This window comes from Scatophagus argus, chromosome 11 (assembly GCF_020382885.2).
Source record: "Scatophagus argus isolate fScaArg1 chromosome 11, fScaArg1.pri, whole genome shotgun sequence".
Taxonomy (NCBI): domain Eukaryota; kingdom Metazoa; phylum Chordata; class Actinopteri; family Scatophagidae; genus Scatophagus; species Scatophagus argus.
The window spans coordinates 243338-258266 of NC_058503.1; the positions used below are offsets into that span (position 1 = coordinate 243338).

At 46.0% G+C, this 14929-nt stretch overlaps 1 protein-coding gene across 12 annotated transcripts in view; it reads right to left on the reverse strand.

Moving 5' to 3' along the window:
* Positions 1 to 14929, reverse strand: part of lrch1 (leucine-rich repeats and calponin homology (CH) domain containing 1) — a 195448-nt gene that overhangs the window by 116431 nt on the left and 64088 nt on the right. For 10 of the 12 annotated variants that reach the window (XM_046403189.1, XM_046403186.1, XM_046403190.1 and 7 more), the window contains one exon: positions 14750 to 14876. In XM_046403189.1, the coding sequence (XP_046259145.1) occupies positions 14750 to 14876 (127 nt within the window). Of the gene's footprint in view, positions 1 to 5824; positions 5954 to 6022; positions 6658 to 14749; positions 14877 to 14929 lie in introns of those variants that run through there. The other 2 variants (XM_046403197.1, XM_046403198.1) reach the window with 2 other exon arrangements.

Consider the following 14929-nt stretch of genomic DNA (forward strand, 5'->3'; position numbering starts at 1 on the left):
CGCAAATCATGTTCACAGCTATTAAAGGTCCTGGATGCATTTCATTATACTACAGCCAAATACCCGAACTGTATTTCAACATGAAATTCAAGTGAAAATTACATTTTAGCTGAGGAAAGCCTGATTAAATACAACACAACAGTATTTCTCTTTGGCAAAGAAAAATAGTGCTACATAACAGCTCCCTCTCCTTGAGAAAAGACTGCTGAGTCTCAATATTGAATTATTGGAAATCTTAGTAGGCATCATTCACAGAAGATAATATGTTGGTACATTTTTTGATCTTAAGAATCCAGTTCTTGGGCAAACATGGCAAGGCGTAACAAGGCAAAACAAAAGTTCCTGGCATGGCATGGGAAAAATGCAGACGCTCTGACAAAGGTGACTGGGAAGACAAGGACTAAATAGACATGACAACGAGACACAGGTGACACACATCAGGAGGGAGAAAGCAATCAGGAAAACCAAAGCAAAGCTACATGAAAAGAGGGCACACAGGGGAAGAGACACTTTCAAAATAAAACAGGACATGACAAAAACCTTGAACATAATACATGGAAGCACAAGACACACATGGAACATGACACATGGACTCAAAAATCAAAAACAAAGCATAACCAAAAACCAGGCATGACAGAACCCCCCCCTTAAGGGACAGATCCCAGATGTCCCTAAACAGAAAAAAACAGTACATAACCAGGCTGGGCAGGTGGAGGGGGACCAGGAAGGAGGGAACAACCAAAGCAATAAACCAAGAAAAACAAAGCCAGAGATTCAGCCCAGGTGTAGGGCATGGGCCTGGCCTGAAACCTCGGGCAGGCGACCCCAGTTCAACACCCAGGTGGGGCTTGACGTATCAGGGGGTCTGCCCAAATGCTGGGCCAGGACACAATGTGAGGCCTCAGGCGGTCTGCCTGAATGCTGGGCCAGGGCCAATGGCCGATCCAAGAGCCGCCTCTGTGGCGACCTGATGAGACGTGAAGACCTGACGAGACGTGAAGATCCGGTGACCTGACATGGAGACCTGACGAGACGTGGAGACCTGATGAGAAGTGAAGATCCGGTGACCTGACGTGGAGACCTGACGAGACGTGGAGACTTGGCAACCTGACGTGGTGAGCTGACGAGACATGGAGACTTGGCGGCAAGACGTGGTGACCTGACAAGACGTGGAGACTTGGCGGCAAGACGTGGTGACCTGACAAGACGTGGAGACTTGGCGAGACGTGGAGACTTGGTGAGACAGGGCGTGAAGGCAGGCAGACCCAGGCCGGAGACGGTGAGCTGCGGTCCATCTGCTGCGCCATAAAGATCTGGCAAGGCTTGGGGTGCTGGCGGACCCAGACCTGGCACAGTGGGCTGCGGTCCAACAGCTGAAGCGTGGAGCCCTGGCGTAGCTTGGGGTGCCGGTGGACCCAGACCTGGAACAGTGGGGTGCGGTCCATCAGCTGAAGCGTGGAGCCCTGGCGTAACTTGGGGTGCTGGTGGACCCAGACCTGGAACAGTGGGCTGCGGTCCATCAGCTGAAGCATGGGGCCCTGGCGTAGCTTGGGGTGCTGGGGGACCCAGACCTGGAACAGTGGGCTGCGGTCCATCAGCTGAAGCATGGGGCCCTGGCGTAGCTTGGGGTGCTGGTGGACCCAGACCTGGAACAGTGGGCTGCGGTCCATCAGCTGAAGCATGGAGCCCTGGCGTAGCTTGGGGTGCTGGTGGACCCAGACCTGGAACAGTGGGCTGCGGTCCATCAGCTGAAGCGAGGAGAGCGGAGACGGCAGACAGCCGCTCCATCAGGGTCTGGAATACGGCGCTGATCTCCGCGACGGTTGGCGGCTCGATCCGCGGACTCCGCCCCGGCAGCGGGGAGCCTGTTGCTGGATGCAGGCCTCCCCGGGGCCTGAAGCGGCGCATCTGCTCCTCCCAGAGTTCCACCAAATCGGGAGGCTGGGCCGCCAGTCTGGTGCCCGCATTAGGAGACTCTACGGGGTTCATGTTTGGTCAGAGTGTTCTGTCAAGATGGGTCGGTGTCGCTGACGCAGAAATGAGCTGAATCCCGATGCAGAGTCAAAAGGAGCAGGCAGGCGTGGTGGAGGTCCAAAAACAATTGTCTTTAATTAAACAAAGCTAAACTCAAAAAACACACTTACTGTGACAAAAAACTCCTGGGCAAACATGGCAAGGCGTAACAAGGCAAAACAAAAGTTCCTGGCATGGCATGGGAAAAATGCAGACGCTCTGACAAAGGTGACTGGGAAGACAAGGACTAAATAGACATGACAACGAGACACAGGTGACACACATCAGGAGGGAGAAAGCAATCAGGAAAACCAAAGCAAAGCTACATGAAAAGAGGGCACACAGGGGAAGAGACATTTTCAAAATAAAACAGGACATGACAAAAACCTTGAACATAATACATGGAAGCACAAGACACACATGGAACATGACACATGGACTCAAAAATCAAAAACAAAGCATAACCAAAAACCAGGCATGACACCTGTCTTCATATGTGCATAGATATACCAGTAACTAGTCCCGCAGCTTTTGCATGAGCATCCTGAAACTTTTACCAGACGTGTGGCCATATCGGCAATAGTGTGCTATGACTTTTAGTTCCGATCCGATAAACGGTTCTCGAGAAAATCGTGAAAAACCGATGGGTGAGAGACATAGACGATGAATGTAAAAGAGAGAGAGAAAAAAATCGCAAAACATTGCTCTCTTTGTCGCCCTCTAGCTCTGCGACAGTTTCACCTGGAGACATCATTCGAAGTTTAAACGGGTAAGGAGCATTGGAGCTAAATACATTTGTGTTTCAATTTTTTTGGCTTTCGAGCTGGAGCAGTTTAAGTTTTAAGAAGATTTTGGAGCGACGAAAACATTTTTCCCTCCAAGCGGTGATGACGTCACGCACTTTAACTTTCAGCTTCTGAAAAACAGCTGAAAAAGGTGAACAACTTTCGCCTGTGGCCGCAGTGTGTTCCACACATGCACAAATTATACATCAAAACGTAGGGATTTTCGTCCCGGTTAAGATGGCGTGCCATTCGTTGCCGTGTCACCAACGGTATTTGGAGCTCCTCAAGCGTAGGGAGCGTGCCTCCCTCCTCTCATTCACTCCCATGTTAAATTCGGTCGAGAACATATACTTTGACCGGGAAAGATGAAATTCGACATGACGTTAGTAGACAAGTGCCCGGCGTTCACGGCGAAAGAATTTTTGCCCTGCGAACTTTCGTTTGTTCTATGGTAACTAATACATGGAGCCCAATGGACACCCAGTGTATATTAATAAGATACACAGACCACAACATGCAAATATGACCACACAGAGACACACACACACACACAGATTTTAAAAATATAAGTCTCTTTCAAATTACAGGAAGTGGCTGTCAAAGAGCTTTACAAAATAAAAGCGCCATTGGCCCACTCAAAATTTCTTGTGAAGAAATTTTCTAGATTATTTTCTTTCTTCCGGACAGAATTTCAGTGTGTAACTAGTCACGCAGCTTTTGCGTGAAAGCCCTGAAACTTTTACCAGACGTGCGGCCATATCGGGAATAGTGTGCTATGACTTTTGGTTCCGATCTGATAAACTGTTCTTGAAAAAATCGAAAAAAACCAATGGGCTAGTCTAGGAAGGGATGAGTCCAAGTCCACCAGATACAAACTAACATCATCAGCAAACAGTCCTATTTTGTGTTCGTGTTCCCCAATCATGATTGCTTTTATCCCCTCATCTTGGCGGATTGCTTGAGCCAATGGTTCTATATATAGGACAAAGAGGATGGGGCTGAAGCAGCAACCCTGCCTCTGCTCAACTCAAATCGGTCTGAAAGGAAACCATCTATTTTAATCCTAACTGTTGGTTGTTGATAAATAGCTCTAATACATTTTAGTTAGTCTTTATTAAAGCCAAATCTTTCTGATGTTTGATATAAGAATTCCAAGTAACCCTATCGAAAGCCTTTTCAGCATCTGTTCTTTCAGCATTTGTTTTTTCCTGATTGATTCTGTGTAGTTTATGAATAGTTCTCCTAATATTATCTGGTATTTACCTGCCTAATATAAATCCAGTGTGATCTTCATTAATTCAATCACATATAAATATTTCCAGTCTTTTGGCAATGATCATAGTATATAGTTTGTAATTTATAATTGATATTGGTCTATAATTTGCACAGTTATCTCTGTCTTTATTTTCTTTGGGGATCAGGGACACAATTGCCTCCCTCCAAGAAGGTGGTATTAATCCCTCCTTTAGAGCCCAGTTCAGGGATAAAAGTAAAAATGGAGTCAGGTCTTCATGGAATAATTTGGACCATTCTGTTGGAAACCCATCACTTCCACACGTCTTATTTGTTTATTTAGTGATTTAGTCCTGTTAAAGTGATTTCTTTTGTAATTGTTTTATTCTGTACTTCTCTAATGTTAGGAAAGTCTAATGAGTGCAGAAATTCTCTTATTAATCCTCTATCAACAGTGTCCTCCTGTGACTAAAGTGTGTTTTCTTGGGTTCCATTACTATCTGTTGAGATTTTGGGTCTTTAATTTTGTGAATTGCGGTGTCCACGTGTGGTGTTTACGCAATCTCCGAGCGAGGGGCTTAGCTGATTTTGGGCCAAGCTTATTTCTGTCTAACAAACCTTGCCTTCTTTTCAATTCATCAATTTGAATCTTTGAATCTTTTTGAATTTCAAATCTTTGTTCTAGTTCCTTTAGATCTTGTGTCAACTGTTTATATCTTTCCATTCTACCTTTTTTAAAATGAGCAGCCTTCGCTATTAATTTTCCACGTAAGACAGCTTTCAGTGAATCCCACATTAGTGGGTCGGCTTTGCCATCATTTATCATTCTCCTTATTTTATGTTTGGATATCCAATTTGATTTCTTTGAGTAATAATTTGTTATTAAGAATGCTGACATTTAATCGCCATACTGTATTTTTTTTTATTTGTTTCTATTAGGATGGTTAGGTAAATAGGATTATGGTCTGAGATATCACATATTCTGATTCTGCAGTCTTTTACTCTGTAGCATTCTTCCGTTTGCATTAGAAAGTAATCAATTCTTGTATGTATCCCTCTGCGGGTGTAATGATCTCCATACATTCACCATACCAGTTTCAACGAAAAGTGGTGTTTAAAGATTTTGAAATATGTTTCTTACTCCTGTTTTGGCTAGTTGTGTCTAAATTGTAGTGGAGTATCACAATGAAGTCTCCTCCACAGATACATATCCCTTCAGTTTCCATTGAAATAATATTAAACAAGGTTTTGAAGAAGGATTTCTCACTGTGGAGGTGGGAGGTACATAAACATTTACAAGTGTTAAAACATTATTTTCAGCTTTGCCCTTCACTATTATATATCTATGATCCTTATCTTTTATTTCCTTATAAATTTCAAATTTTACTGAATTTGCTATTAATATTGTTACTCCACTCTTGTGGCTTTGAGTATGAGAAATGTAACAGAGATTTCTGCACCCAAACTTCCTCAATTTCTCGTTTTCCTGTGAGGATAGGTGGGTCTCCTGTAAGAAGATAATGTGTACATTTTCTCTCTTCAGTCTCGCCTACTTACCTTAGTCCTTTTGATTGGGTTACCCAAACCACTCACATTGAGTGACATCAATTTAAGCTCATGATGTTGCATCACTTACTAACATGCAATAGGCACGTTTTACTCCTAATCTCTCCTCCTCAAAAACAAACAAACAAAAAAAACACTGTAGAACAAAAAAATTACATCAACAAACAGGAATGTGTTCTGCATTGAAACCAACAAGAACAACTCAAACATAAGAAGGGCTGACTCACAAAACGGGGGACATTTAGTTCCCTCTGGGACTCCAGTCCTTTTCAGTGAGGGGGAAATCCTCACTCTCAGCGAAGGGCCCCGTCCTAGCATGTGTGAGTAGTTCTTTTTGACATTCACTCACGGTGGTGCTAGCATTGCAGACTCCTGATTAGTAGAGCTTATGAAACATTTTATTTAAAGATTGTGCATTTGGGTACCTGCTCGTAGCTCAGCTTTAGTCTATCTTGTGTTGAAATTCCTGAAGCTGTTCATGAACCCATCTTGCTTGCCTTGCCTCCTGTCTGTCTGTGGGCCGACTGACGCGTTGCCATGGTGACGCATTCCCCAGCTGCTGTATTAAAACCATTGGGTTTGTTCATCTCATAGCCTCGTCTCTGCAACTCGCGCACGGCCTCACACACGTTGTTGTAGATCTGTGAACCTGTCTCCCGGTGGATCCATACCTTTGTGATTGGTATCTGAAAGCGGATGCCGTTCTCTTTCAGAGCACGCTTCACATCTTTGTACACTTGAAGTTGCTGCACCACAGCTGCCGTATAATCATGATCAGAGGCCAAGGGTTTATCTTCCAGCTGGATCTTCTTTTGCCAGGCATTTTTGAGCACATTTTCCAACTGAGCCTGAGCATGACGGTTGTTTCTGCTCTGTGGAAAACAACACGCCTGGTTCCGGTGCCGAAGAACAACCACCCAAACTCACACAGTGACTAATATTTCAAAGACTGCATTCTTTCACCTCCGCAATATCGCAAAGATTAGGCATATCCTGAGTCAGAAAGATGCAGAAAAATTAGTCCATGCATTCATTACCTCTAGACTGGATTACTGTAACTCCCTTCTATCAGGCTGCCCCAATAAATCTATAAAGACTCTCCAGCTAATCCAGAACGCTGCCGCACGACTACTGACAAGAACCAGCATGAGAGACCATATTTCTCCTGTTCTGGCTTCTCTACATTGGCTACCTGTAAAATTCAGGATAGATTTTAAAATTCTCCTCCTCACTTATAAAGCCCTGAACGGTCAGGCACCATCCTATCTTAAAGAGTTAATAGTACCCTATTATCCCACCAGAACTTTGCGTTCCCAAAATGCAGGGCTACTTGTGGTTCCAAGAGTCCTCAAAAGTAGATTGGGAACCAGAGCCTTTAGTTATCAAGCTCCTCTACTATGGAACCATCTTCCGGTTTCGGTCCGGGAGGCGGACACCCTCTCTATATTTAAGAGTAGACTAAAAACTTTCCTCTTTGATAAAGCTTATAGTTAGGGCTGGCCTAGGCCCCCAGTTATGCTGCTATAGGCTTAGACTGCCGGGGGCCCTCCCATGACGCACTGAGCTCTTTCTTCCTCTCCCTCTCCTTCTGCACACATTCATGTCCCATTAATGCATATTACTAACTCAACTTCTTCTCTGGAGTCCTTGTGCTTTCTTGTCCCGCAGATTCCTATCGATCATGACTGGACCTCCTGCTGCGGTCCTGCTGTCGTCTTGCTCAAAACCTACTGCAATTACTACTGTTTAGTCATAATCTGATTTAAATCTGTTACGACTCAGTACAGCTACTACCATTATTGTTACTACTATTGTTATCAAAATCACCATAATACCTTCTGTATACTTCATTGTCATTATCATTATCTACATTCCGATACTTCTGGTATTATTACTGCTGCTATGCATCTCTGCTTGTGTGCTCCTTCTCTCACATCCCACCCCCTCTGCCTCTCTCCCTTGCTCTCTCTCTCGCTCTCCTGCTCTCTCTCTCTCTCTCTCTCCCTCCCTCTCTCTCTCAACCCAACCGGTCAAGGCAGATGGCCGCCCATCTTGAGCCGGGGTCTGCTCCGAGGTTTCTGCCTTCTAAAAGGCTGTTTTTCCTCGCCACTGTCGCCAAGTGCTTGCTCAAGGGGGAATGTTGGGCTCCCTCTATTTACAATTTAATTAAAGAGTTTGGTCTAGATCTGCTCAAATTGGAAAGTGTCATGAGATAACTTTTGTTGTGAATTGGCACTATATAAATAAACTGAATTGAATTGAAACTGAAATACAGGTGGCCCGTGGCCTTGACAGCACACGCCATGAAGTCACTGGAGAGGCTGGTCCTAAAGCATGTCCGATCAGTGGTGGACCTCTGATGGAAATTTTGTATGCTTTGTAGCAACAATGGCATAATGTTCATACTTAATGTAGTTAATCTGTAGCTTTTAGTTGTGTAGTGTTATACTGACCAAGTAATGACCTGGTGAATTGACTGTTATAGTCCCGTTACAAATAACATCCTGGGTAAAGCAGAGGGCAGAAAGAGATCTTCATCTCACAAGAGATAAACCTGAATTGGGGTACTAACAGTTATTACATCCTGTCTGTTTTTCCTTCAACTTGTGAAGGAATGTATTTGAAGCTCCAAACAAAGAACCAGAGACACATCAGAAAGTATAAAATGGGATAAAGTCTTCAGCCAGTGGGGCACAACTCTGAACTGCTTGCTGCCGTGTGGTTCCGTGTGTTGCCTCCTCTCTATAGAGATTAAACCATTTTGGCGCATGCTATCTTCCGGATTTGTTGTGTTTTCCTTTGCTTAACTCACTACTGGCAGAAATGAAATTTCCGTAACAGAACCATACCTGGACCCCCTACAGTTCGCATACCAGCCACATATTGGAGCTGACGACGCCATTATCTAACTGCTGCACAGAGCCTACATGCACCTGGACTGGGCAGGCAGCACTGTAAGAGTCATGTTCTTCGACTTTTGCTGTGGACAGAATCACCTGCAGGTCAACAGGGAAAACTAAAGACTTGAGGGTGGACTTCAGGAAGACGAGTACCCCCCATAACCCTATCAACATCAGGGGTACTGAGGTGGACATTGTGGACTGCTACAAGTATCTAGGGGTCCACATAGACAATAAACTGGACTGGACAGTCAACACTCATGCCCTCTACCAAAAAGGGCAGAGTCACCTTTTCCTCCTGAGGAGACTCTGGACCCTTTGCAATTTGCCTACCAGCCCCATTTAGGAGTCAATGATGCCGTCCTCTACCTGCTGCAACGCGTCCATTTGCATCTGGATGGTGGGGGAGGCACTGTGAGGATCACATTCTTTGATTTCTCCAATGCTTTCAACACCATTCAACCTCTGTTACTGGGTGAAAAGCTGCAGGTGATGGGTGTTGACGACACCAGGATCTCCTGGAGTACTCACTACTTGACAGGCAGGCCACAGTTTGTCCGTCTGGGCTTCAGCTTCACCTTTTACACCAGTGACTTTCAGTACAACTCTGAGTCATGTCACCTACAGAAGTTTCCGGTTTACTCAGCTGTTGTCAGGTGTATAAGAGAGGGAAAGGAGGGCGAGTACAGGACAGTAGTGGTCCAAACAGAATTACCTAAGACTGAATGTCAACAAGACCAAAAAGATGGTGATCAAGTTCAGTAGGAAGAGGACGCCTTCACAATCACTACGGACCAGGGGGGAGGTGGTGGAGGACTACAGATACCTGGGAGTGGTGATCAGCAACAGACCAGACTGGACATCTGAGAGACTGGACACACTGAGGCTGTGTACAAGAAGGGGATGAGTAGACTCTATTTCCTGAGGAAGTTGAGATCCTTCAACGTGTGCAACAAGATGCTGGAGATCCTCTACCAGTCTGTTGTTGCCGGAGCCATTTTCTCTGCTGTTGCGTGTTGGGGTAGCAGCATCAGAGCCAGCGACACTAACAGACCTGATAAGATCATCAAGAAGGCTGTCTCTGTATTTGGACTCAGACTGGAGTCTTTTGAGACCGTGGTGGAGAGGAGGAAGCTGAACAAACTGTTATCCATCATGGACAATGATCAGCACCCTCTCAGACAGACAGTGGAGCACCTTCTCTCAGAGGCTGCTACAGCTCCGTTGTCGAAGGGACAGATACAGGAAATCTTTCATGCCACATGCCATCACACTGTACAATAACAACTAAACTCTAGTCATAACATACAGTCACTACACACTTATGTTTCATAATGTTTCTCGGTTCACTGCACCTTACATTTTATTTTATTTTGCACAACTGTCAATACTGCTTATTTGTTGTATATACACATATATATTGTTTTATATTGTTTTGTACATAATTTGTATAGATTCTTTTTCTTTTTACCGTATCATTACTGTGTGCAATACTGCTGCTGCACTGTAATTTAACCAGCCTGGGATCAATAAAATCTATCTATCTATCTATCTGCCAGCAAGATATAGTGAGGCTCACCTCTACGCACAGCTTGGGCTCTGGAACCAGTCTCCTTTCGGAATCTTCTCTGCTCTAGAGCTGCCTTGGGTGAGAAGCGGAGGGCAGGAGTGGGCTCACTTATAGCCCCACGGCTCTCTGCCTGTATGTTGGGGGTTTACCCCAATGAACAAAAGGGTTGCTTCCCTGCGGCAAGTCAGGTAATGGGTCACGCCTGTTGTTTGTGTTTATGCACCAAATGACAGTTCAGAGTACCCACCCCTTTTTGGAGTCCCTCGGACGGGTGCTGAAAAAAGCTCACATGGGCAACGACAGTTGTGACGTGGAAGGGTGTGATTGGGAGGCATGCCAGATCTGATCAGATTGGACTTTTGTGTGAGTCACAGCTTGTCCATAAATAATACCATGTTTGAACATAAAAGTGTCCACAAGTGCACCTGGCACCAGAACACCTGAGGTTGCAAATTGATGATCAACTTATTAGTTGTATCAGTGGATCTGCAGCCTTATGTTTTGGGCACTCGGGTGAAGAGAGGAGCAGAGCTGTCAACTGATCACCACCTGGTGGGGAGTTAGATCAGGTGGCGGGGCAGGAAACCTGATGGACCTGGCAGATCTGAACGAACAGTGAGGGTCCGCTGGGAACGCCTAGCTGAGGACCCAGTCAAAATGGTCTTCAACTCCCATCTAAGGCAGAGTTTCTACTGCATCCCCTGGGTTTTGGGGAACCTGTAGTCTGAGTGGGCTATGTTCCGCGCTGCCATTGCAGAGGTGGCTGTTTGCAGCTACAGTCAGAAGGTCTCTGGTGCTAGTTGCAGTGGCAATCCTCAAACCCGTTGGTGGACACCAGGGCTGAAGGGTGCTGTCAAGCTAAAGGAGAAGTCCAACCTAGTATGGCTGGCTTGTGGGACTCCTGAGGCAGCTGATAGCGACTAGCAGGCCAAATGATGCATGGCTCAAGCAGTGACAAAATCAAAACCCGGTTGTGGAGGAGTTCATTGAAACCATGGAGGGAGACTTTCAGTCAGCCTCGAAGAAATTCGAGGAAACCGCCTGGCAACTCAAGAAGGGGAAGCAGCACTTTGTTCACACTGTTTACAGTAGGAGTGGAAAGCTGCTGATCTCGACTGAGGATATAGCGGGGCGGTGGAAGGAATACTTCCACCAACACGCATTCCTTGGAGGAAACAGAGCAGGGGGGCTCAGGGGGAGGCTCAGAGGCAGGTAAACAATTCTGCAGCAGCAGTGCGGTTGGATGAGATCCGTCCAGAATACCCCAAGGCTCTGGATGTGGTGGTGCTTTCATGGCAGACACGCATTGGAGTGGCAATCTGGGGTGGTGGTACACCTTTTCAAACAGGGGGACAAGGTGGTGATTGGTTCACATTGCCGGCAACAAGTCAAACTCATTTCCAGATAGAGCTGGACTACATCAAGGTTGCCTTATGTCACTGGTTCTGTTCACAATATTTATGGACAGAATTTCTAGGCACAGCCAAGTGGCAGAGGGTGTCAGGTTCAGTGGCCTTAGGATTCCTTCTCTGCTTGTTGCAGACGCCTATTGGCATCATGGAACAGTGATCTCCAGTTCGCACTGGGACAGTTTGCAGCCGAGTGTGAATCAGCTGGGATGAATATAAGCACCTATAAACTGAGGCCATGGTTCTCAGCTGGAAAAGGTTAGATTGCCCACTCCAGGTTGGAGGAGAGTTGCTGCCCCAAGTGGAAGAGTTTAAGCATCTTGTGGTCTTACTCACGAGTGAGGGTTAAAATGTATCAAATGTATCGGTGCAGAGGTGCTGTCATTCAGATGTTGTGCCAATCTGTCGTGGTGAAGAGAGAGTTGAGCCGGAAGACGAAAATCTCGATTTACCACTCAATCTATGTTCTAACCCTCCCAACTGAAAGAACAAGATGGCGAATACAAGCGGCGGAAATGCGTTTCCTCAATAGGATGGCCAGGCTCAAAAAACATTGTCATGATTGCCAGAAACCAAAGTTTCCCTGCATAACATTGTATTGTTAAGATCCTGCTACAGGCCTGCTTTGACTGCACTGACTGGAGTGTCTTCGAGGCTGCTGCCACAGACCTGGATGAACTGACTGACACTGTGACATCCTACATCAGTTTTTGTGAGGACTCATGTGTGCAGACCAAAACCTTCTGCACATACAACAACAATAAACCATGGTTCACCAATAAACTCAGGAAGCTGCGCCAGGCTAAAGAGGACGCCCACAGAAGTGGGAACAGGACCCTGTACAAACAGACCAGGAACACACTGACGAGGGAGATCAGAGCTGCAAAGAGGTGCTATTCTGAGAAGCTGAAAAACAAGTTTTCAGCCAACGACCCTACTTCAGTGTGGAAAGGCCTGAGAGGCATCACCAACTACAGGAGCCCATCCCCCCACCCTGTGGGTAACAAGGGACTGGCAGAGGAGCTGAACAGCTTCTACTGCCGGTTTTCACACCCTTCTCCAACCCCATCCACAACACTCAACCTCTGTGCCATACCTGACACCTCCCCCTCCCCCCTCAACTCAGACCTCCTACCAGCACTGAAGGTCAATGTGGAGGAGGTGCATCGGCTCTTTCAGAGGCAGAAGACCAGGAAGGCTCCAGGACCTGATGGAGTGTCCCCCTCCTGCCTGAGAATCTGCGCTGACCAGCTGGCACCCATCTTCACCCAGATCTTCAACAGATCTCTGGAGCTGTGTGAAGTACCCTCCTGCTTCAAACGTTCCACCATCATCCCAGTCCCCAAAAAACCCACCATCACGGGGTTGAATGATTGAATGACTGAATGGCAGTTGAATGGTTGAACCGTCGCCCTGACGTCTGTGGTCATGAAATCCTTTGAGAGGCTGGTGCTGAACCACCTGAAGTTCATCACAGGCCCCCGGCTTGACCCCCTGCAGTTTGCCTACCGGGCAAACCGGTCAGTGGATGACGCAGTCAACATGGGACTGCACTTCATCCTCAATCACCTTGACACCCCAGGGACATATGCCAGGATCCTGTTTGTGGACTTCAGCTCTGCATTCAACACCATCATCCCAGAAATCCTCCGCCAGAAGCTCTCACAGCTCACAGTGCCGACCTCCACCTCTCAGTGGATCTACAACTTCCTCACTGACAGGAGGCAGCAGGTGAGGCTGGGGAGCATCACCTCCAGCACCAGAACCATCAGTACCGGCGCCCCCCAGGGGTGTGTTCTTTCCCCGCTGCTCTTCTCCCTATACACAAACGACTGCTCCTCAGGGGACCCGTCCGTTAAACTACTTAAGTTTGCGGACGACACAACTGTAGTTGAGGTGATGAGGCTGCCTACAGACGTGAAGTAGACCAGCTGGTCCTCTGGTGTGGTCAGAACAACCTGGAGCTTAACCCGCTCAAGACTGTGGAGATGACAGTGGACTTTAGGAAGAACCCACCCACCTTACCTCCCCTTACCATTCTCAACAACACAGTGTCTACTGTGGACTCCTTTAAGTTCCTGGGAACTACAATCGCCTGGGATCTCAAGTGGAAGTCCCACGTAGACCTAATCAGGAAAAAGGCCCAGCAGAGGCTTTATTTTCTGCGACAGCTGAAGTTCAACCTGCCTCAGGAGCTGCTGACCATCTTTTACACCTCCATCGTCCAGTCTGTTCTCTGCATTTCCATCACTGTCTGGTTTGGATCGGCCACCAAACAGGACAGAAACAGACTGCAACGGACAATCAGGTCTGCAGAAAAAATCATCGGGGCCGACCTGCCCTCCATCCAGGACTTATACCAGTCCAGGGTCAAAAAACGGGCAGGAAGCATCACTGCAGACCCCTCTCACCCTGCACACAAACTGTTTGATCTGCTTCCCTCTGGTAGGCGTTACAGAGCTCTGTATGCCAAGACTACCAGACACAAAAACAGTTTCTTCCCCCAGGCTGTCTCCCTGATCTCCCCGTAATCCACCTGCCATTGTGTGAACCATCACACTGTTTGCACTACATCATTCCACTGTTTGCACTACATGTGTATATATATATATATATATATGTATTTTTTTTTCCCTTTCTTATACTATATTCTAATACTTTATTCTTCATTTTTATTATTATTATTGCTATTTTGTATTTTGTATGGTGCACAGGACAGAGAAAAAATCCGGAGTCAAATTCCTTGTATGGTCACACATACTTGGCAAATAAAGCTGATTCTGATTCTGATTAATTTTATTCACTTTACCTGTCAGTGATTGTAACGCTGTGGCTGATCTGTGTATATAACCCATGTGAATTTACAGAAAAAAGTGCATTGTAATGGTTTGTGAAAATAATATTATTCATATAAAAACAGTTCAAATCTTTCAAAATAATAAATTACTGATTTAAAGGACTGTACAGATGAAGCTTGGGAAAATAGATGTGAACTAAGAGGTAAATTGGAAATGGCAGATAAACATTTTTGTTCAGGCAATACTACAAAGGCATGGAAGGTCTACACCAGATGATGAGCATGGAGGAAAACAGAAACATGTTCCTCTGTCCCACCCCTCTAAGAACTAGAAGGGTAAGGAAAAGATGTTGATGTTGATTTAAAATTAGAATGTAAATGTTATGAATTATTTGGTACAGCCCTACATATTACACACGTGCTACACATACTCACATATTAACACAGTAACACTGTGACATTATGAACAGTCTTACTAGCTCCATGAGGCTGTGCAGTTGTCCAATGGACTCTGGTAGGCTGATCAGCTTGTTGTTGCTCGTGTTGAGGACTCTCAGAGGTAAACCACACAGACAGGCTGGAAGACAGCCCAGTTGGTTACGACTGCAACACAAACACAAACATCAGTTGTTCATAGAGAGGTAACAAGGAATTAA